Here is a 25,731-nt window from a genome sequence, read left to right on the forward strand (position 1 = left end):
CTTTTTGGTTCGATGTTCTTTAAAAGTGTGTTTTTTAGTTTTTTAAGTTCTAGTCACTAGTATTATAAATCTTCAACAGACGGCGCAGAAATGTAAAACTCCTCTCAAACAACATGAATAAGTTTGAGGTCTTAAATTCTATAGTAATACTGAGATTTACGTAGTATAGTAAGTCTCCAACAGAGGGCGGACAGTTGTAAAATTTGTTTCCAAGTAAAGAAAAAATTAGCAGTAATAATTTCAAAAAACAATTCAATTTTCATTTGAAATTTCATTCAAAATATTGATGGACACAGAATATTTTTTCAGTGTATAATTTCATTTTTTAAATTAATCTTTTGATTTGATATGTATGTCAAGCACCTTAATTCAAATTTTTCCATTTTTTGAAATATTTAAGTAACTGAATTTTTAAGGTGTAGTTATAATTTACGATAAAGTTTTCATTGTTGAAATCCATATTCTGCTTTGATTTCAAATAATCGAATCTGATTTCAAAATGTATCTTCCGTTTCGTTCAAAATTTGTTTCTGTACTGAATCACGGGTAATTGAAAATATTTAAATATCTGAATATTTTGTCTGTAGTACAAAATTTCTCTAACACTTATAATTCTTAAAATCCATTTTTTATTTTGATTTTCTTTTGAACAAACTGTCAAGGAGGTTACGTAAAGCGTCATTTGCCCGAGAATAGATCAAGAAATATCAAGGGGGTTACATACAGCGCCATCTGCCCGCGAATAGATCAAGCAATAGTAATGTCGATAATTCTGTCAATACAGATCCTGAGCTTGGGGGTTACAAGCAAACAAACATACATATACGTGAAGCTAATATAAAGCGTGTAAAAAATTGTATGAAGACGGAGAAGTACTGCATCGTTACATGAGTAGGGAAGCGAGGGGCACGTTATTAGAGTGGTAAGAATTTACACGCTATTTTTACCGGGATTTTAAACTCTTTGGTGGACAGGATTGGACAAATTTGTTCTCTTATAACTTCGTGCATGACATAAAGATGATCAGTGACCCGCCAAACGCCAAGTTGACAGGTTGTGTGCATGTGTCTCGATTTCAACCAAGTAAGTAAAAAATCCTTTACGAAATTTTTAATTCTTGATGCCTATATTGTTTATTTTTTCAAAATTTTTAACCTTGAAGATTCATAATATATCTACCTTTAATTTGCATAATTTTTTTCTATCGATATCCGTTAATAGTGACTTCAATTTATATTAAAAAACGTGCTAGGGGGCAAGTAATTACACGTTTTGGGGTAAGTTGTAACATGTAACAACTTACCCAAAAAAATTATCCTACCTTGTATGGTACCTATCTACCGTTCGTCTTCGTATTTTAAAATGAAATAGTATTATCGATACCAGGTCCATCTGGTATACGAAGTAAATTTAAACTAAAGTAAATTTTTCACTTCCAAAAATGGGACCCTTTCCCAAGACTCGATATCAATCCATCCATAGTTGTCGTAAAGGCAAATCTGCTGTGCTAACCGACACAACTGAAAAGAGTTATCAAAAACAGAGTATGAAGGAAAACTGGCCTAGACCAAAAAACATGTGACAAAAATGAAGGAAAAGACAAAGGAAAATGTAAAGGAAAGTCCTCGAAAATGAGCGAAGAAGGAAAAGATAAGGTGAAGAAAAACATTTTGGTTTCCGATTCAGATCCTGAAACTGATGAATGGTTTTGTTCAGTGTGAACCAAAAGTTACAGCACCTTTAAAAAAGAAGATTGGTTAGAATGTTTGGAATACAAAATGTGGGCCCATGTCAAATGTGTAACGGGAAACGTTTACTCATTCAGTTGCATTATTCACTATCCTGATGAAGACCAATTCAATATAAGTATGTGATATCGTTATCTACCCCTATATAAAATATATTTTTCTATAATATTAGTGCTTTAAAAATGTCAGAATCCAAAGTACCTATTTTAGTTTGCTTAAAGTTTATTTAAATAATTAATAAGTATAAATAATTTACTACAAGTTGTTATTTGCAGACGAAGTTTCTGTATTTTCATATTAGATTTAAAAAGGCTCTTGCCAAACTTATATTATTTTTCTACAAAAAAAATCTTTCAAAATTACGATATAGATATTATAATTACTCATAAATGTTGGAAGACTGTTCAAAGCGAAATAATAATAAACATGATTCATCATTGTAGATTTTGTTTATTTCTCTACCGCAACGTCGTGCCGGGAAGATGTAACAACTAGCCCCAGATTGGGGGTAAGTTGTTAAAATAAACTTTTTTTGTTGAATTGTCCATTGTGAAAAAATTACTGTGATTCAGCGATTTCAGAATTTGCTTCATAATAGGTTCAGAACGCAGATATTTTATATAACGCCCATCAATTTTTGAGGGGTGGTAACACATGTGAATAATAATGCATATTTTTCATGACGTTTATGTGACGCTTTTCATCATACACAAAATTTCGATCTAATTTTGGATGTACTTTTCGTTACGTTAATATCGTTTATAAACGACGTGATTTGGGACTCATCGCTCCAAAAAAAACTTTTTATGGGAACGTCATTATTCAATAATTTTTAAACAGTAAAACAGACGTTTCTTCAACGTATACAGAAAAAACTTTTAGCCGGAAAGTGTCTGATGCATTAGATAATAATTGAAACATAAAACGTCACTATTGACGGTACGAAACTTTAAGAAAAAAAATTCACGAGAGAACACAGAATCTTACTTGAAATTAATGTTTTTTCTATGTATTACCATTTCATTACTCATAATTTAATGTTCAGTCATATTCCTGTCTTTCTAATAGTAGACATCAACTTCAGGATTAACATAAAAGTTCATCAAAAACCTCTCAGACGGAGATTTTCACAACAGCTTTGTTATTTTTGTTGATATTTTCAGAACACCCATCAAACGCATTTTAATTAAAAGAGATCAAAGCAATAATAACATTAACAGTGTAGCTTGCATATTAAAAGGTTTAATTACAGCCTCTTTCCGAGATTTATTTCGCATCTATTAAAATTTAATTTCCCTCCACTGATGATCCAAACTAGAACTTTTTGCATCTCATTCAAAGAAGAAATACATTTCTACAGGCTCATAATGTATGACCGTTTTTATAGAAATGAATTTATTTGAATCTGATTGTCAATTTTTATTGGCTGTTTATGGGTTTTTCGCGATCGTGCAAATAGCTCAACAATTTCTTTAAAACAGAAATTCTCTAAATTCAATGAAATTATCAAAATGAACCATACTATAATTTCAAAAAAGTAGTCACTAAATTCAGTGGTGTACGAAAATGATACTAAATAGATGAGGAAAAATGATAATTAATAGTATATTATGCAACGATCATGTAATGATGGTTATTAAGACACGAGCATTAACCGGGATACGAAACGAGCCGAAGGCGAGTTTTGTATGGTATATGCGAGTGTATTAATAACCATTACATGAGAGTTGCATACGCTATTTTTTCTAAACCCGATAAATAATGAAAAACTATAAATATTATATTTTTATTGAACACATTTGCAGTAATTAACTCATATTTTTTTAAAAAAACACAAACTTAATGGTATTATCATGGATATATGAAAACTATAAAGATTCTAATTATATTTATATTGAATATAACAACTGTAATTAATCTGATCTTTTAAAAATATTGGAGTCGATGGTATTCCTTCTATATCGTTGTTTTTAGACATTTTGATAATATAGGTAGGTAATATGAAAACTGATTTTGACAAATAAAGCAATTAGTTACTTAGGTTAGAATCTAGGACAAACAAAGGAACAGGATTCTTGATTGAAAAATTATGGGTTTCTATTGGTTGATAATCTGTATCGTTATGAAAATCTGTATCATAATGGGTATCATTATGAAACGGATTATGGTCATATAAGTGTATTGTTAGAGTACGGGTGTAGAAAAAATTTATATCATCATAACCTTGACAGCAATGTTTTCGTTTTAATGCAATAATATTCCAGAGAATTTAGTGCCTTCTATTATGGAATTGTACTATAGGAGTTCAATCAAATTTCGAGTTCAAATTTGGAATTTAACAATATTTCGTGAATGAAGTCAAAATTATGTGATATTGATTTCAATCAATTCTGGAAATAGAAATTTGAAGTTTAGAGATTTATTTCACAAAATCATTGTGTCCTTCTCAAGATTTCGAAATTTTAACCTTTGACAATCTGAAAAGATGAAAATTTGTGATGCAAAACTCATTCACGTGTAGAAAGGAAACATTCTAGTTCACTAGAAGAAGGGTGAGTAAAGCTTTTTACGTAAAACTCATTTTCAATGATTTCAGAAATGTAAGTTTGAATTAGTTGAAATCATATATAGGACATCGCATTGTCATGGCTTTGTACACGATATACGAGAAATGTATTATGGCGTTCCACAGGGTCCATTTCTTAGACCGTTACTGTTCTCATTGTATACTGCTGACATCATTGAACTAAACATCTCGTCGAAAATTATATTTTTGCAAAAAGAATATGGAGTTAATAAAACAAATATGTCTTTAATGAAATTTATCGTTTTCGAAATAGATAATGAATTGAAATATTCTTGTGTGACTCAGCAGATAGACCTGCTTACTCTGCTCAGATTTGCTCACTTGAAGTATGGTATACTTTATGGTTCATACTTATTCGAAAATGATGGGACCAGCATTCCAAACGTGGTTCAGCCTTTCACTACTGATGCGACTTATGGCGGGTAGAAATTACGCTGTCTGGTATTGAATCACGAATTTTTCGTCTCTGGACTCTGGTTTTACTTGGTTGATTTTCACTGAAAGCTGCAATGGTGTTTAGTATTTAGAATGTTAGCTTTCCACTTCCCTAAGGTGAAAGAGGTTTTTCCAAAGTTGTTTTGAATATTCTGAAGCATTTTCGTTGGAATGTTATAAAATTCAACAATTATTCGTATCATGCAGGCCTGCTTAGTGGGTTCAATGAAAAGTTGTTTTTGGGTGACCCTACAAAACAATCTAATGAACCTAAATCGGCTGACCATGCTGGCCACACCACAAGTCCTCTCTGACAGATCCATCTACCAGACAAATCTTATTCAAATACTGTCAAAAAAGTACCTTCTTTTTGAAATGTTGAAATGGTCACTATATTGGAAAATTTCTGTCGATATCAAGAATATTATTAAACGGAATAATAAATTCCAACAGAAAATAGCAAAAACTGCTTTTGTTGTTTCTACATTACGCATCAAATTACGAGTCCTACATTGCAAACAAACGAGTAAAGCAGTTGTTGAACACTGCGATAACTACACAATAAACAATCAATAATTGAATGAAAAAAAAGTAACAGATTTAGTTTACAGATTTAGTTCGAAACGTTTCTCACTGATATCTACTTCATCAAAATTTAAAAAGGAGGTAGCGTTGAGGAGAGAATTTGATGACCTTTCAAATGCGTTATGGTCATATTTCACCGAGACAATGTAAGTGACAAAGTTAAAAATATCATTGAAATATTTCCTCTTAAACTAAAAATCAATTGGTCCGAGCAATATATCAAAATACCAACTAAAAAACTTCAACCTTGCTTCGTCTTTATTGGGTCTCCCTATATGTTCAAGTAATCGTTCATGAGGTCTCATGTTTTGTAATTGAAACATTTGAATATTACCGGAGTTTTTTCCCAACACCAAATCGTTATTTTTAACACTTCGACACGTGTTTCGATCACCAAGTGATCATCTTCAAAGAGGAAGATTAATCTTCCTCTACACCAAAGGTTCCAAACAGTGCGTCATACATTGAAACATTTGCCTATATTTGTAGGGTTACAAAACGATGATAAAGTTTGTTAGTCTTAAATTTCTATTTTTACTGAAAAACAACCCGAATTTTTTGTAATTGCGACGTTAATTTAATGTAATCGTCTTCGAAACCTATAAACTTCAGTCATTTCTAATGTAACTGATGTAAATGATGTAACTAATGTAACTGATATAACTGACTGTAACTAATGTAAATGATGAAACTGACTGTAACTAATGTAACTGATATAACTGACTGTAACTGATGAAGCTACCGAGTAGTGAAATTAGTTTTTAATGACATTTTTGAAGAAAATCGAGTATGTATGTCGAAGTTATTAGACTCGTGAAATCTATTTGTCAAAAAGTCAAAATATTCATCAATTTCTCTAGAATCCCATATAGATCTTGTCAAACAGATGTTGAGAACAAAGTGCACTTAATTAAAAATTAGCTCAAAAATGTTTAGTTCCATAATATCCTTTTAATAGTCGCATTTCTTGTGGATGGTAATAAATTTAACGTTCTTGATTAGCGGTGTTTTTCAAAGGGTCGATTGGACAATTTGTTCAATTAAAATGCCGTTTTTGTAATTTCCATTATCGACTATAAATTATTTGAACCTCGCTCAAGGATATTTTAGATAGATTATTCGATGGCTAGGTATCTATTAACGGACGGGTGAGGGTTTAGAAAAATTTGTTATGGATATAGGCATAATGAATTAGAACATTTTCCACTTAAGATCGAAAAGTGAAGCTAGAAAAAGGTGGACAGGTAATTAAGATTCGACACCTTTCCTAGTAAAGAAGTCTATTTGGAAAACTGTTTGAAAACCTGTATCCGTTGTAGAGGGATTGATTAGAAAAATCTGCCACACATATATTCAAAAGTTTTGCATTATTTATCAATGAAGCGAAACCTGTGACAATCAATAAATATTTTGTGTGCTACATTCGTTAAATTATAACTTGTTTGTTGTGAGAAAGAAAATAGCCATTTGTTTCTTAGCCATTTGTTTCTTGAGAAGTTTACCTTATAGAGATATATCAATATGGAGATTATTATTAATCGTCCCGTCTGTCAATTTCTGAACTTGATCGCCTTGATGAATGTTTCCTAACACTGAATTCACTTGAAGATAATTCATAATATATTATATTAAAATCAAATTGATTTCACAAAAGAGGAAGATTTTTCTGTAATATTTTTGGACTTGGTTCAAACTCTGTGTAAATTTTGTGAAATTGAAGTGAGGTCAACAAAATGGCAACCTGACAAAAAAAAGTTGATATTCAAATTATAGAAAATCGATATGGTAGAGTAATTAATTCAACTTTTTGAATTCTTCCAGTGAATGATCAATCTTCATTTTTTTATAAAATAATTCAAATTAGAAATTTTTCAAAGAACAAACTTTTCTCGTAATATCTGGGTTTTGTGTTTCTGAATTATAGTATAGCTTTGTATCTCTTGGTTAGCTATCCTCTGGTTCCAATTGTACTTCTTGGATTTTCTAATATTACTTGAACCATCCTGTTCGTCATCCTCATTTGATCTGGCTTTTTATTGTTTTTCTGAAAATGTTAACCCACATGCCTTTATTCTTCATCGTTGTCTCTCCCCTACACTTTGCTTCTTGTTGGTACTTTTTCTTTACTGAAGAATGTACTTTTTAAACCATTATCCCATCTTTGGTATCTTTTCATTCATTACTTTGTCATGAATTCTATATATGTTCTTAGTACCGTTATATTCATACTTTACATATAAATATTTTTTATTTCTTTAACTTCATCTTTTTCTTTAACAAAATGATGACTCAAACTCTTGATATTACTCAATATTTCATCCCTTCTTTTCCTGTCGTATTTCTTCTGTACAAGAATAAATCTTTCTATGAAAATAACAATCGCACTTCACGGAATGCAATAAATGTATCATTAATCATTCCTAAATCTACACTGATCAAAGATTCAATAATTTACGTCGGTGTCAAAATGTATAATAAACTTCCTGAAGAGAAGATATAAAGAACATGGATTCTCTTGGAACTTTTACGAAAAAGTTACATAAGATATTGGCATCTAAAGTCTGTTACAATCTGACAGAATATTTTAATGACGAAACGATATGAAATTAAGGGTACTTATATGTAATAATATATGTGTACTTCCACCTAGATGTGATATATATTATTTTCATGTAATTATGTTATTTTCATTTATTTATTTATTTATCTGGATGTAGTTATTTACATGTTCTCTTTTTACCAGTGTTTGTCAATAAGGTCCTGTATCTTGGATAATAAACATATACTCTCTCAAATTATCTAAGAACAATTCGTTCAGGCCAGTCTCAACTCCTTACACAGTAGGTTAATGGACTGACACCTATCAGAAAACAACTACTCCCCTGGCTAATACCACGGGCGTTGGATTATATCCGACAGGAGTCAGTGCAGGATTCTCCACAGACGTTATTCCTGCATATGCTGTTGGCGATACAACTGCCGCAACAGATTTTCAATTATTGGAACACACTTGCAGACCGGTTTCGGGCTGTTTGGCCACTCGTCAGTGCAAGGTAGTGTATATCATCAACATAAAGTCGATGATTTCCGATAATTGAAAATCAGATTCCGTCAGAGTATCAGAACGAATTGTTCTTAGATAATTTGATTTATAGCCAGTCTTCAAGTATGCCCACTGACTATATGTGAGAGTTTTCTTTCCTTATACGAGAAATTGGGTAAATTTTGGATATGCAGTTGGTTACCTCGTTCATAGGCATATGGGGCGACGAGAAACCTGTTGTATGCTTCAGCTTAGTTCGAGAAATGATACTCTGACGGAATTTGATTTTCAATTATCGGAAATCATCGACTTTATGTTGATGATATACACTACCTTGCACTGACGAGTGGCCAAACAGCCCGAAACCGGTCTGAAAGTGTGTTCCAATAATTGAAAATCTATTGCGGCAGTTGTATCGCCAATAGCATATGCAGGAATAACGTCTGTGAAGAATCCTGCACTGACACCTGTCAGATATAATCCAACGCCCTTCGTGGTATTAGCCAGGGGAGTAGTTGTTTTCTGATAGGTGTCAGTCCATTAACCTACTATGTAGGGAGTTGAGACTGGCCTGAACGAATTGTTCTTAGATAATTTGATTTATAGCCAGTCTTCAAGTATGCCCACTGACTATATATGAAAGATATACTCTCTCTCTCTCTCTCTGTAATCTTGCATTCATTGTTGTCACTAGAATCTTTTCTACTATATTCGGTCATTTTATGAAGAAAGTGGTAAGTGAATAACTTATTGTTGGTCGCCCAAATGGAAATTTCAATGTTTGTCTTTATTGATTTCCAGAAGTTCCAGCAGGTTTAAATTTTGTCCTTCATTTTCTGTATATAATGTAGTCCATGTTGAAGTTGTGGTTGTTGTCAAAAACGTGGCAACCATAAGTGGAATTGGTTTTCTTAAGTTCAAAACATTTTTCATGTTGGGAGATTCTCATTTCAAAATTACTTGGTGTTCTTCCTTTTTAAACTTTTAGACATTTTTCGCATGTTAATTTGTAATGTATGCTCATTTTTGACTTGTTGTTCTCAATATGTCTACCCAAGGAGTTACCACTCTTATACGATATGTTATTGTTGATTTTTCTGAATATGTGAGTGAAAGTGTTATTTTTAATGTGGGGATATACTTGGTTAATGACTTTTTTGAGAAGTTTTTCGTCCAGACTGTTTCAATCGTCTATTGAAGATGTTGAATTGCTCAGCGAAATGATCGTATAGTAATTTTCATTTGATATTTCCCATCCTAATGGCCGTAGTGGAAAAGGGTTATTTTGTTTCTTAATCCATTACTAACAGGTTTGTTCTGCCAAATCATCATGGACGGATATAGCATTCAACAACACCTGCAAATAATAAAATTGTTTCATGAAAATGGCTGTTCTGTTCAGGCAACGTACCGCGCGCTTCGGTCTCCATAATGGTCCTATCGAGAGGAATATTCGGTTGTAGATAGTACGTCAACGAAACGCAAGATCTGCTCAAAACATCTCCACTGTCTGTGAGAGTATGCAGGAGAATCTGAGGCAGTCGACATCACATTAGTCACAAGAGCTTGGCCCTTTGCAGACCACAACTTGTCAAATTTTGTTTGAAGGTGGTTGACAATGTTTCGTGATGTATTTTATCAGTTCGGACTTCCATCGTCTAATATATTTTTTTTTCAAAGATAACAATTTTATTGAACAAAAAACTGAAATTACAAAGAAATAACATACATTAACAGCCAAACAAATAGAAATTGAAATATTGATAACAAAAAATGAGAAAATAAAAATTAAAGGATTTCAAACCAAGTTATGTCACAACGTTTCGATTGTTAGTATCCACAAATCGTCTTCGGGTGATAACTGGACTTATTCCTCTGAGATCTGAATATTATTTATAGGTCATTCGAGTGCTTTCACCTATCCCCTCTTTCCTCTTTCCGCTTCATTGGTTTTGGCTGGAGATGACCGTTTGGCGGGAGTTGGTCGTTTTTCGCTTGATTAGAGGTTTCCATATGTTACGTATCTTTACGTTAGCTTGACTAAATGCGTTGTTGGATAACATATACGCGGCTTCTTTGAATTTTCTCCTAAACCAGTGTTTCTCTTTGTGGACGATTTCAGCTTGAGCCCACTTGATGTTGTGTTGATGAGTCCAAACATGCTCTGCTATTCCGGATTTGCTGGTTTCTCCTCGCTGTGTGTGTTTCTTGTGTTCAGCAATGCGAACTTTCAATGGCCTCTTAGTTTCACCGATTTATGATTCTCCGCACTCGCAGGGTATCCGGTAAATGCAATTCTTGGAATCGCAGTCCACGTTTGATGGCCTGGTTTTTGTGAGGCTGCTACGGATAGTGTTTCCAGATCTGAAGCAGGTCCTGATGTTATAGTTGGACCCAATCCTTCTTATCCTTTCCGATAATTCTCTGATGTAGGGAAGTACAAGTACTGGTTGTGGAAGCTTCTCTTCCTGGTGGGGTTCTTGCTGTCTTCTAGCTAAGGCCTGTTCTACCATCACTTTGGAGTAACCATTCCGTTGAAGGTCATTTTTGATGATGCCTAGTTTCTTTTCGAGACCTTCCTTTGTATTACAGAGCCCAAATGCACGGTCCAGTAGAGTCTTGATGATTCCTCTCTTAGTCGATTGATGGTGGTTGGATTTCTGGTTCAGATACTGTCCTGTATGAGTGGGTTTTCGATATACATATGTTTACCATTTAGTGTCGGTCCTCTTCACCAATACGTCTGAGAAAGGCAATTCGTTGTGGATTTCCTTCTCCATTGTGAAAGTGATGGAAGGCCTTACGTTGTTGATGTGCTTCACTAAAGTGTCCAGTCCCCAGTTCCATTATGTCAGACAATGGAAGTCCGAACTGATGAAATTGTCGAATTTTGTGTCGTGACTTGCGGGCCTGCATCCGTACAAAACTCAACAGACCCAGAAACAACCATAAACAACGACGCATGTTCGCTCTGGAGCAATTGGCAACTGATTCATTCTCATCGAAAAATCATTGGATTTGAATCGCTGAAGATATAAATTTAAAGATAGTATGCGCTAAATGAAAGACTATATGACATAAATGTCATCACTTACAGCCTCAATTCGACATACTAGTCAGATATTTGACGCAATTCACTGACCTCCAGATGTGAAATGAAATATTCAGTTGCTGTTTGAAATATACACTTTCAGAAAAAATCGATATTCCCTCCGTTATTCAGTTCCGTCACAAATTGAATTAGCATGTAAACAACTATTTAATTCAATTAGAGTAGCTCTAGATAGTTCTCTCATATTTAAATTCGGCCTAGTGAATAATACATTTGGGAGATTGCTCAGGCGCCTTATTCAATTATGTGATCTCGGTAAATGAGCATTTATCTAATTCAGGATGTTGAGTTATGCTGAGTGTCTAGAAAAGTATTTCTTGGCTGCAAGATATACATTATTTTATTTGGAGTATAATTTCTAGAGGGATTGGGTAGAGGCAGAACAAATCACGAAGTATTTTGGATTGGACGATATTTCAATGTAGAAAATGTCACTTTGTTTATTACAGCTATCATTTATATAGCTATCAAACCGAATGATACCGTTTCATATGTATTTTTCACAAGCGCAAACAGTTCCATATTATTAATGTCGAAAATAGTGTATTCTTTGACTCCATTGTTTGTAAATTTGAGGATTATTTGTTGCCTTCGCGAAAGTTTTGGCTTTTGATATGAATTTCCATCTCTACGATTCACTAGAAAATATTTATTATCCCCACCTGAGAATTGTTAAGCTTTTATATTCAAATCAATTTTTCAGTTGGAGGTGTTTCCATCTTCTCAGGAAGTTCATTCCATATAAACGCAGCTCTCCAAATGAGTTCTTAAGTTAAGATGGGGGAGTTTCCGCGGCTGTATTTTGTGATTTATCGAAGGCTTTTGACTGCGTGAATCATGAGATACTACTGCGGAAGCTTCACCGTTATGGATTTCGAAATAAAGCACATTTATGGTTCACGACATATTTATCCGGCCGTACACAAGTACTTAAGACAAAATCAATCTCAAGTTTAGGTAATATACAATGTGGTGTTCCGCAAGGATTAGTCTTGGGTCCAATTTTGTTTTTACTATATGTTAATGTCCTGACGACGCTTGACATTAAAGGAAATGTCACCCTATTTGTCGATGATACCACCATACTATGGCATAATAATAAGAAAGCTTATTACGCCGACTAAGATGGAAAATCAAATTATTGGGGCGTAATAGAAATAACTCAAAAACAAAACTCTAAAATCTAAATTAGTCAGCCGGTAGAGGGTTGGTGGGTAAAATAAATTATTTGACACTAAAGATAACAAAAAAAAACAATATTTATTAATTTCCCTCTTTGGGTAAATACCCTTTTCCTGTAACAATGTAACCTTGGATAGAATTTCCGAAAGTTAGGGCCGTCGGTATATCGGAACGTATTCTTCTACTCTATAAATCCACGGTCGATCAGCTGATCGATTTTTATATTCTTAAATAGAAACTGTCAAATGTCTGAATAATTGCAATATGGTGCATGTGCAATTGCAATTATAAATACAATATATATATATATCAATAAATAGATGTTTCAAATAATACAAGAATGATATTATTTACGAATGTTTTCCCCGTTAGTATATATACTATTGGTTCACAGACGTCTTGGTAAGTAGCTAGTTTTGATTTAAAATAATAAAGGTGTCAGTTCAATGCATAAGGTTAATTGATAATTAATATTTAATATTCACTATGTTCTAGGTGCTAACTACAAAATACCACTACTTGCTCTTACGAGTTCACGGAATATTCTTGGTGATATGAAATGTTCCTTATATGTTAAAAAGAAGCAAAAGTTGTACAAGGCAAAATTAATAAATGAAGTAGATCCTACTTGTATATTCCTTTGGAGGTTGTCCTTTCTTTTGCAATCCCCAACAACGGCTTTCTATACAAGGTCCGTCCAGTTTATCAGGATTGGGGGAAGTCTGTACTGTAACTAGCAGAGGAAATCAAGCAAGCTCTATCTACTAAGCAGGGATGAAGCTGTCTTCAAGCGGTTAGGTGTAAAGCAGAGTTCTAAACATGCATGCTAGCTAAATTGGTGTATAGCTATAGGACATAATGATGTGGGAGCTGGTAATATCCTTTGTACAGAGAAAACGTAAAACTAGGTACTAAACAAAAAGAGACCTGAAAAGACAGAAAAGTTACTAACCTGTGGATTCATTAATACATACGAAATGCACTCATTAGAGGATAATCCCCAGAATGTGTCCCAGCAGAATACCTACCTTCGATGGAGGGTGGTCTCCGAGAGAGTTTCGTCAGGAAACGTTTAAGGTTAGTTGAAAACCAAAATCCACATTGGATGGTTGAAATATCAATCCTATGACAATTTTCTTGATGGTTTTACAACTACTTTTTATTTTTCAGACTCAGAAAATCCTCTATAACTTGAGAAAATCAGAACCACATGTTCCACTTTGATAAGCCCACAATAAAAAAGGAAAAAGGAAACAGATAGATTCTGGAGGTCAAACTAGGAATATTAGTGACATTTCATCAAAGTTGAGAATACTGAAGATGAATGACATCCTTTCTGTCAAATTTTGAATATTTAGCAGGGTTGGATCTTTTAGATAACCTCTATCCAAACAATAACAAACTAACCTATATGAAAATGGAAAGTTAAGGAATGGTGATAAAACAGATAATGTTCTTATTCTTTTCGGAAATTCACAATGAACTAAACTGGTATCTTGAATGAGAAAGCATTCAAAGTAGGTAAAGTACTTCTTGTGCTGATTGAACATTTTTAAAAATATGACTTTATTTCAGATATTTTTCTGCTGTGCAAGATCATCGATTGACTTCAAGTTATTCATCCTGAATGATTTAATACATTCTATAATGTTTTGGCTTACGAGAGCGCTATTAAAGTTATGAGTAAACTAGGAGGTATCAGTATAATTGAACCCGTAACACACCCCTCTTTCCCGATAGAAGTTTTTTTTTTCTCAAAAAAAAACTTCTTTGAACCAAAAAAAAATCTTCGTAATAACTACCTATACTAATTTCGAAAGAAATAATAAAAAAAATCTACTCATTTTCAGTTACAATCTGGGGGGTGAGCTTTTAAATCTTTTGCGTGCCAAATACCGCAATCCCGGCCAAACTCATCCTGAAGCTCATATGTCCATGGAGACACAATTCGAGTCACAACCATCGGACCTACAAACCTGGGAGCGAGCTTGGCTGTGAAATCCCTAGTCGCGTCAGAGATGACATGGTTTCTTTTCCAAACCTTCTGTGATATAGTAAAGCGCTCATCCCGTCGTCTTAGATTGTATCCCTTTCTACTGATCTCGTATGCTTTCTTCAGTCTTCGAGATACATCTTGAAAAACCTCTCTAAGATTCTCGTTACGTGTTGAAATATCTAATTCTCGGTTAAATTCTATAATATCTCCAGTATCAGGATTATCTTTCCCAGAAACGCTAACCTCACGTCCAAACACAATGAAATTAGGGGTCATTCCCGTGACTTCGTGCCGTGCCGACCTGATTGCGTAAGCAATTTTTGCTAAGTATTTATCCCAAACTTTATGATTTTCTCCGACATACGCCGTGAGCATCGTTTTGACCACTCGGTGTATTCTTTCAATGGGGTTGGCTTGGGGGTGATAATTGGCTGTGAAGGAGTGGGTAATCTGATATTCCTTGAGTACATTTCGAAATAGTTTACTTTTAAATTGAGGTCCGTTATCTGTTATCAATTTATTAGGAGCACCATATACTAAGATAATTTGTTCCTCTAGAATTCTGGTAACGTTTGTAGCAGTAATCGTTCTCAGTGGAAACAGTAGGCAAAACTTACTGAAACAGTCACATACCGATACAATGTAACTATTTCCGGTGGAGCTTCTAGGTAAGGGTCCCACTATATCCATACATACCAACTGGAATGGATAAGATACGGTAGTTGTTTTACTCAGCATTAGACCGGCTGGTTTCTTCTGAACAGGCTTGGTTCTCAAACAGGTTTCGCAATTCTGGATGTATTTCGCTACGTCGGTCTTCATTTTAGGCCAGTAATGTGATCGAGATAAACGTCCTAAGGTTTTGAAACACCCGAGATGTCCACAAGTTGGAGGATCGTGATGAGCCCTAATGAGGTCCTTCCTTTCTTCCTTGGGTACAACTAGAACCCATTCTTTGGTTAAAGGGTCATCCAGGTTGGGGTATTTCACTCGAATTCTTTTATAGAGTTTATTAGTTTCTACCCTCCATAGAGGATATCGTGATGGAGATTTCTGGACTTGATTAACCATACGACAATACCACTTGTCTGAACTGGAATGATCTATACGGGTCTGTTCTGTATCGTTCACGTCAAGAATTGCATCTAGTATTGGTACCACCCGAGAAAGAGTGTCAGGTACCACGTGTTCTTTGCCCTTCCTATGTATTATGTCAAAATTATATTGTTGTAAACGTAGTGCCCATCGCGCAATTCTTCCTACTGGATCCTTGATCTGAAACAACCATCGCAGACTATAGTGGTCAGTTACAACTGAAAATTTCGATCCTTCGATATAAGGACGAAGTTTTTCCACCGCGAAAAGCACCGCAAGGCACTCCTTTTCAGTAGTAGTATACCGACGTTCACTCTTCGTCAATGAACGACTCAGGTAAGCCACGACCTTTTCGCCATCTTCGTGCTGTTGTGATAGGACCGCTCCCAAACCGTAATCTGACGCATCCGTTTGTATGGTGAATGGTAGGTCAAAATTGGGACAGGAAAGGACCGGTGCTGAGATCAACCGATCTTTAATTGTATCTAATGCTCTCTCGCATTCCTCTGACCAGACAAATTTGGCATTCTTCTTCAAAAGAGCTGTTAGTGGAGCTGTTAGAGTTGAAAAGTTGGGTATGAAACGACGGTACCACGAGGTCAAACCCACTATCCTCCTTACTTCAGAGACACTCCGAGGAGTAGGAATGCGGATAATGGCCTCGACTTTTCCAGGGTCAACCAATAAACCGGTCGAATTCACAACATATCCCAAATATTTCAACTCTGGTCTGCAAAAACAACATTTCTCTTTATTGAGGGTTAATCCAGCGGCCATGATTCGAGACAAGACCTCTTTCAAAACAGAGATGTGTTGATCGAAGGTGGGAGTACAGATGACCACGTCATCTAGATAAACGAACACATACTGCTCAAGGTCCACTCCCACTACTCCATCAAGAAATCGCTGCCAAGTAGCTGGAGCGTTATGTAGACCAAATGGCATTCTACAAAACTGGAAAAGTCCTCGAGTTGGCACAACAAACGCCGTAAGGGGTCTGGAAGCTTCTGCCACCTTAATTTGCCAATACGCCGATTTTATGTCCAGTGTGGTCAGAAATTTTGCATCTCGTAACTTATCAAGTGTAGAACTAACGAATGGTAAAGGGTAGGCATCAGGAAGACTTACTTCATTCAGTTTTTTATAGTTCACGCAGAATCTATATTGACCGTCGGGCTTTTTCACAAGAACAATGGGAGATGCCCATGGTGAATTGGAAGGTTCCACTATCCCCTCTGCCAACATTTTCTCCAATTCAATGTTAACTTGCCTTTGTAATGTAGGGGAGAGTGGATAGTGTCTTTGTTTTATCGGTGGGGAGTTGGTTCGAATATGATGTTCGACTTTATCAGTACAACCCAATTTGTCTCCCATTGACCGGAAAGTACTATCGATTAGGTCATCTAATATTTTGCGCTGTGCAGGGGTAAGATGATCTGTACTGTGGATCGCACAGGTCTCTGTTGTTACAACACCTTCCTCAGACCTGAAAGTCCATTCTCCTGAGTAAAGGTCCGGTACAATTCCCATTTTCGACCAGAAGTCAATACCTAAAATAAGATAGTGGGGAAGTTCAGGGACAACCAGAATTTCGAATGTCATTACGCGATCCCGAAGTTTTATTGGAACCCGTATACTTCCGATTATATTACACTCCTTTCCGTTTGCAACCGTACATTTTTGTGTCTCACTTCTATCCAACTGACAAATATTTTTCAGAATGTTCCATCCCTTACTTCCTAACGTAGTCCTAGTACAACCAGAATCCAATAAAGAAAGAAATTCTTTCCCATAAATGACTACTTTGAGAAATGGTCTATCATCATTTTTAGCGTGAGATAGGACGAAGTCAATTATTATTTTGGTAGAGGTTAAATGGGCTATGCTCTCAGAAGAGGGTGGGGTTTGCCCTAACACAACCCTCTGTGCCCGTTTTTTGGACACTGTTGGCAAGTACTTGCGATAACGCCTGCTTGTCCGCACTTAAAACAAAACTTTTTACGTGGTTGTGTGCACTTCTTAAATCGATGTCCTGATTTTTGACAGTTCCAACAAATCAAAGAGGTGGAAGGTTGAGAACAGTTTTGAGAAGATTCGGTAACAGGATCAGATCTTGAACTCGGGACTCTTGTTGAATTACCACAATCAGTACTTACAACTGAAATAGCTGAGCTACCAGGTGGTTTTCGGTAGGCAAGTTCTGGGGCTCTAACATTTGTTTGTAGTTCGTTGGAGGTGGACAGAATTTCTGAGTACGGATCGCAGTTTCCTCCACGGTGCGACTTAGTCTTACCAAATCCGAAACTGAATCAATTGCCTCCAAGGCTAGCTGAGACTGAATGTAAGGAAGCAAATTTCGACGAATAGTTTTAACTCTAACTTCTTCGGAGGGTTTATTCGGACCTAATTTATTGAAGAGATTCTCCATTGCCACCACGAAAGTCATCACTCGTTCTTTGGAACCTTGAGTGCGTTTGCGTATTTCTTCCCAGAGATCAAACTCATAATCATAAGGAAGGAAATCTTTCTTCAGTTTTTCCACCAGGTTATCCCATGACTTGAAGTTTTGCGTTCTAAACCAGAAAAGAGCATCCTTCGTGAATAATTCTGGAGCAGATCTTAGCAACTGCTGTTTTGTAACTCCGCGGGATAAACGAAGCTCCTCAATTTTTTCCAAAAAGTTGGTAACACTCGACTCCCCATCGAAGTGTATTCGCCACCTTGATACATCAAAATACGGAAATCTCTCTTCTGGGTTTTGATGAACCAATATTGCATCATCAGCGGATGGAAAAGCGAGGTTACGAAGCCTTGAAGTGATATCTCGAGTAGAATTCATTAAATCCTTATAATTTTCTGAGGTGCGTCCATGCACTTCTTCCCCTCTTCCCATATCCGAGAAGAAACTTCGAGGCCGGGTTGGGTTGTGCCCTAAAAGAGAAAATCCTGCGTCTGTACTGAATCTAACAGTTTCCCGTAATGGTCTATTTCCAATTGGATTAGTGTTAACATGTTCTTGAATCCGTTGAGATTGGTTTCTAATTGCTTCATTTCCAATAGGTTGAACATCAGCTTCTTCCTCGATGAAATCGATCAACGGAGGAATTTCTTCATTCACTTGGTTTTGAAGAGCTGTAAGTGTTCGTTGCATATTTATCCGTGCCGCTTCAAGCTCTCGGGTTGATCTATTATTTAAAGTAGTATTGTTTGTTAATATCACTTCAGGCAATAAAGGATTCTGTTCATCCAAAATATGTCCTCCAATTTCGTTAACTCCATTCAGTAATGAACCATCTTGTGACATTCCTGGGTTGTGCGACTCCATCAACTCTAAATTTTCATTGATCGATTCTAAGTTGCTAAGAAGTTGACCACATCGTGTAAGTAACAACTTTTTTCTTTCCTCCAAGTGAGCATCATTGTTCACCGCTACTCTAATCAATCTGAGACGGACATGGTTAAGCCGAGACGTAATACGCTTATTCTCGTTCACTCGATTAGTAATATCAAAGTTATCAATGTCATTTTCCAAACTAAGTAACTTTCTATTACAAACATAAAATTCTTCCTGAGGTGAAAGAATAACGACTGGAAGAGAAGACGCCTCTCCCTCCTTTTCATTTCTTAACGCCGCTCTTAGGGTTGCTCTATTTTCTGCGACTGTACGCTGAACAGGTAAACTACGGATCATAAGCTCATGAACTATTTCGTCACCTAATAAACGATTGACTTCCATTGTGAAAGAAAAAAAATTAAAAAATTAAAATTGTAAAAACCGTACGATATCAAGTTATGTGATAACCGAACGTACGATCACTAGTCCAATAATAACTGAACGTATGGATACCTACTAACAATGAAACAAACGCACGCAAACCCGCCCCTTTCAAAAAAGAAAAAAAACAAGAAAAAAAATATTAAATCAAAATTTAAACTGAGTATGCGCAAAAATAACAACACTCAATGTCACCCAAATGACTTCGCACACAGAACTGAAATAACCTAATACCAAAAGAGAACAAACAGAAAAAAAATTACACATAAGCAAAAAAAATACTCTATGAAAGTCCAATTTACTTTTTGCTTTTTTTTTTCTATGCAACGAGTAGTCACCAGTGAAAAGGAAAAGAAAAGTACCACTAAGTAGGGCGCCAAATTTATTACGCCGACTAAGATGGAAAATCAAATTATTGGGGCGTAATAGAAATAACTCAAAAACAAAACTCTAAAATCTAAATTAGTCAGCCGGTAGAGGGTTGGTGGGTAAAATAAATTATTTGACACTAAAGATAACAAAAAAAAAACAATATTTATTAATTTCCCTCTTTGGGTAAATACCCTTTTCCTGTAACAATGTAACCTTGGATAGAATTTCCGAAAGTTAGGGCCGTCGGTATATCGGAACGTATTCTTCTACTCTATAAATCCACGGTCGATCAGCTGATCGATTTTTATATTCTTAAATAGAAACTGTCAAATGTCTGAATAATTGCAATATGGTGCATGTGCAATTGCAATTATAAATACAATATATATATATATCAATAAATAGATGTTTCAAATAATACAAGAATGATATTATTTACGAATGTTTTCCCCGTTAGTATATATACTATTGGTTCACAGACGTCTTGGTAAGTAGCTAGTTTTGATTTAAAATAATAAAGGTGTCAGTTCAATGCATAAGGTTAATTGATAATTAATATTTAATATTCACTATGTTCTAGGTGCTAACTACAAAATACCACTACTTGCTCTTACGAGTTCACGGAATATTCTTGGTGATATGAAATGTTCCTTATATGTTAAAAAGAAGCAAAAGTTGTACAAGGCAAAATTAATAAATGAAGTAGATCCTACTTGTATATTCCTTTGGAGGTTGTCCTTTCTTTTGCAATCCCCAACAACGGCTTTCTATACAAGGTCCGTCCAGTTTATCAGGATTGGGGGAAGTCTGTACTGTAACTAGCAGAGGAAATCAAGCAAGCTCTATCTACTAAGCAGGGATGAAGCTGTCTTCAAGCGGTTAGGTGTAAAGCAGAGTTCTAAACATGCATGCTAGCTAAATTGGTGTATAGCTATAGGACATAATGATGTGGGAGCTGGTAATATCCTTTGTACAGAGAAAACGTAAAACTAGGTACTAAACAAAAAGAGACCTGAAAAGACAGAAAAGTTACTAACCTGTGGATTCATTAATACATACGAAATGCACTTATTAGAGGATAATCCCCAGAATGTGTCCCAGCAGAATACCTACCTTCGATGGAGGGTGGTCTCCGAGAGAGTTTCGTCAGGAAACGTTTAAGGTTAGTTGAAAACCAAAATCCACATTGGATGGTTGAAATATCAATCCTATGACAATTTTCTTGATGGTTTTACAACTACTTTTTATTTTTCAGACTCAGAAAATCCTCTATAACTTGAGAAAATCAGAACCACATGTTCCACTTTGATAAGCCCACAATAAAAAAGGAAAAAGGAAACAGATAGATTCTGGAGGTCAAACTAGGAATATTAGTGACATTTCATCAAAGTTGAGAATACTGAAGATGAATGACATCCTTTCTGTCAAATTTTGAATATTTAGCAGGGTTGGATCTTTTAGATAACCTCTATCCAAACAATAACAAACTAACCTATATGAAAATGGAAAGTTAAGGAATGGTGATAAAACAGATAATGTTCTTATTCTTTTCGGAAATTCACAATGAACTAAACTGGTATCTTGAATGAGAAAGCATTCAAAGTAGGTAAAGTACTTCTTGTGCTGATTGAACATTTTTAAAAATATGACTTTATTTCAGATATTTTTCTGCTGTGCAAGATCATCGATTGACTTCAAGTTATTCATCCTGAATGATTTAATACATTCTATAATGTTTTGGCTTACGAGAGCGCTATTAAAGTTATGAGTAAACTAGGAGGTATCAGTATAATTGAACCCGTAACAAGCTGATCTTCATCATATCATTAATTTAGATATAATGAAGGTCAAAGAGTGGTGCGAGTCGAACCTTTTATCCTTCAACATATTGAAAACTTAGATAGTTTCCTTCAAATGTGCAGTTGCTGATATTTCTTTAAACCAAGAGATTCTAAATTTCTAGGACTATATATCGACAACGGTCTCAAATTCAATGAACTTGTCAAAAACTCGAATGAAAAATTGTCCTCTGGTTGTTGTGCTGTAAAAATTGTTGCAAATGAACTAGGATACCCAACCGCAAAGTCAGTATACTACTTAATAGAGTCACATTTGCGATACGGTATCCCATTCTGGGGAGTGTGCAGTGGTGAGGTTCTTCAAAGTATTTTTGTCTCACAAAAAAGACCCTGAGAAACCTCTGTAAAGTAAAATTTCGCGATTGGTGCAGATTTCACTTCAAGCAACACAACATACTCACGGTAGTGTCTATATTTATGCTTGAAACAGTGTGTCTCGTAAATAAACACGAACAAAATTTCATTAATGGGAATAGATACCTCACCCGTCAAAGTAATCATCTCAAATTACCATTACCATCTTCCACTCTCGTTAAAGATTAAATTATATATAACGACTGTAAAATGTACAATAATCACCTTACACATAGTATTGAAGATGTACCGTCCAACGCCAGCTTCAGAAAAGCAGTAAAAAGAGTTTTATCCGATAGAACCTATTATAGTTTGAAAGAATATTTTGTGGATAGAATAGAATGAGTAGACCAAAACTATACACTTTCTATACACCCATATCCTTTTTTTTTCAAAAACCACACCTCACGATTTGATCTCAACAAACTTTATTTGAGAAATATATCACATGTTTCGCTAGAACAGTAGCTTTTCAAATGATTTATACTTCAAGTTGTTCTTACATTAATATTTATATACTACAGGTGAACATAATTGAGACTACCTCCAAAAAAATTACCTAAACCTCTACCTAAGGTACCTGTTCAATTATGATCACCTGAAGCATCCTACCTCACATCTACATCAATAATAATTCTGTCTCGGTTTTTAAGAAAACAAGTTCAATAATGAATCTAGTTGGTCATTCATTAGAATGTTTGAATTTTTAAGTTTATTAATTTCCATTGCTTCCAAATGATTCAGTTTCAAACCTTTATTTTCTATGTGCAAAATTTCGAACTCTTCATTGAAGATATGATTTTCTTCTAGATGATGATTTGAATATGTTGAATTTGTTTTCATATTTACATAGCTCGTATGATGTTCCTGGATTCGATTCCTAAATGTTCTGCCCGTTTGACCAATATATACCTTAGGGAATGTTCCACACTTCAATTTTAATACTCCTGATTTCTCGAAATTGGATGGTTTGTCTTTATTATTTTTATATTTCATATAACTTGTTCTATATGTAATTTCAATATCTCGTTTCCTCAGAAAATGAAGTCACTTTTCCGTTGGTTGTCCAAAATACGTTAAAGCTCTATAATTTTGATTGTCTACCTCATCAATAGGAAAAACGTCTCGAGTCTACGCGACTCGAATCGCTCGAGTCGCGTAGACTTTCTTGGCAAATATTTTGTTTATTGATTCGGCTTCAAACCCATTGTTAACCGCAATTTGTTTGATGATATTAAGTTCCTTATTGTTACTATGGATCTTCATCGAGGAACGGCCAAATCAATCAGACACCTATTATATATACACTTTCTATACACTATTCACCTTCTATTGTTTGTTATATTTTGAATTTCAAATAAGTGACTGATTGTTAAATAATTCAATTTTATATGGTTGTGGCTATTTTTATACATTTATCGAATGTTATCAATTTAATTACATATTCATTTATATATATGTTACGCGCAACGTGATTAACTGGGCATTATTAATAAGGACCGGCCATTACTAATAATGCCAAGAGCGATGGGCAAAATCATTAATTTATCACTTTGACCGGCCATTATCAATAATGCCCGACGGCCCGTGGTCCATGTTATAAGTCAGTGTTTCAGATAGCTTGAATTCATCATTTGGACCGGGCAGTATGAATGATTCTCTACTTGTAGTCGGGCAATGTGATAAATTGGACCGCGCCCGTGGCTTGCAACATGCGAGGGGCGCGTACGTGCGCATGTTGCATTGAGTACGTTTATCTTGCAAAATGGCGGCATCCATGGATATGACAGATATGAAAAGACGTTTTCACGAAGAAATTTATAAATTGAAATTAACGAAGGGGAAAAACACGCAGTTATTTTCTCTCGATGAGTATTATTCAGTTTTAACAAGTGACAAAAGACAAAATCGCAGGCAAAACTCCGGAGAAATATCAGCGATTGTCGAGGTATGACAGTGAAGATCGAAACAGTTCAATAATTAATCGTACCAGTGAAAAATAACACAGAACCAATTCAATATTACTGTAATTTGGAATAAACGTTTGATATTATTCACGAAACTCACATTTCTATCGGCATGGAGGTAGAAATAGGATGATGAAAGAGCTCAATCCGAAGTACAAATATATTACTAAAGAGTTTGTGGCGTTGTATTTGGCTTTGTGTGAAACATGTCAAAAACAATTAAGTGTTACAAAAATGGGCTAGTGGTTAAGCCTATAAAAAGTAGTGAATTTAACTCACGGTGCTAAGTCGACTTAATCGACATGAACACACAAGCAGATAATGATTTTAAGTTCATTATGGTATATCAAGACCACCTCACCAAGTTTATGATTCTTAGACCATTAAAAATAAAACGAGCCGAAGAAGTCGCATGTCATTTATGGATATCTTCGCAATATTTGGAGCTCCATGCATTTTGCACAGTGATAGTGGCAGAGAATTCGTGAATAAAGTTATTGTCGAACTATGCCAAATGTGGGAAGAACCCAAAATTGTACACGGTACACCCCGTCATAGCCAATGTCAAGGTTCAGTAGAAAGAGCAAATCAGGATATAGAAAAGATTGCATTCACATACAAAATGGTCGGAAGGGTTAAGATTCGTACAGTTCATGAAAGCAACAGCTTTCATAAGTAACCTCAGATAGAACCTTGTTTAATACAAAACCCAAACGGAATTGAATGAAGAAATCAGATATTTATATATATAAAATGGAGTGTGGCGAATGCTCTACAGTATATACAGGCCAAACCGGTAGAAATTTTGACATGAGACTGCGTGAACACGTCTGTTTGCACAACATATCTGCAATGTACGAACATCTTCAAGAATCATACTACAAGATAAATACACAAAATCCTACACATATGTAATAAAGAAAGAAACATAAATTTGTTGAAGGCTATGGAAATTAACAAATCAATTGAAAACCAGAAACTTAAACCCCTAAACGAACAACTCGATTTATGTAGGTCTCCTCTCTTGAATTCTTGAGTTTAACATCCCCTTAATTTTCAGCGTGGAATTTCAAAAGTTGGCATCTTGGTTCGCCCAACTACCTGTCTCTCAAATACCTGTCTTTGCAGCATATCTGGAAAGTCTAATATAAATGATATTTCAAACTTCAGATTTCAGTTTTATACTTGATAATGGGATAAAACCCGAAACCGGTCGTAAAAATAAAACCTACCAGTGGTATTTAGACAAAAGTGTTTTTTTTTCATTTCATATATATTTTTAAACTATTGTTCTTAAGTGATATTTTTATCGAAATGAAAGTAGGTAACTACTGATGTTATTACATTTTTAGCTATTTATTTTTCAACTACTATGTTCAATAGTTTATTTTTCGTTAACTTTTCATGAACATTTTGTAAGTTTTTTTTCATTTAATGAACAAAAACACTATAGTTCCCTATTTTATTACTTTGCCCAAGATAAGGTGGGATTTATTCATAATGGCCGGAAAAAATGTTTATTCATGCTATTTTGATCACATTGTCCAATTGAGTCGGGCATTATGAATACAGACCGGCCATTATTAATAGTGCCCGGACTTATCAAAATGTCCGTAACATA

At 35.0% G+C, this 25,731-nt stretch overlaps 2 protein-coding genes across 2 annotated transcripts in view; both read right to left on the reverse strand.

Annotated features, from left to right (window-relative positions):
* The window catches only part of LOC111509230 (uncharacterized), a 277,993-nt gene that overhangs the window by 174,161 nt on the left and 78,101 nt on the right, over positions 1 to 25,731 (reverse strand). The gene's annotated exons all lie outside the window — the stretch shown is intronic.
* Positions 17,936 to 21,611, reverse strand: LOC141480771 (uncharacterized). Its single transcript, XM_074171176.1, has 2 exons — positions 21,044 to 21,611; positions 17,936 to 20,942 (listed from the first exon to the last, which is right to left on the reverse strand). The coding sequence occupies exon 2, from the start codon at positions 19,517 to 19,519 to the stop codon at positions 17,936 to 17,938; it is 1,584 nt and encodes a 527-aa protein (XP_074027277.1). The 5' UTR covers positions 19,520 to 20,942; positions 21,044 to 21,611.

The sequence above is a fragment of the Leptinotarsa decemlineata genome, unplaced genomic scaffold (genome assembly GCF_025532065.1).
Source record: "Leptinotarsa decemlineata unplaced genomic scaffold, Ldec_3_MD MMD2_tig00000008_RagTag_RagTag, whole genome shotgun sequence".
Lineage (NCBI taxonomy): Eukaryota > Metazoa > Arthropoda > Insecta > Coleoptera > Chrysomelidae > Leptinotarsa > Leptinotarsa decemlineata.

Excerpts from the sequence above, each read along its gene's own strand:
- LOC141480771 (XM_074171176.1), bottom strand. The coding sequence starts at position 19,519 with ATGGAAGTCAATCGTTTATTAGGTGACGAAATAGTTCATGAGCTTATG.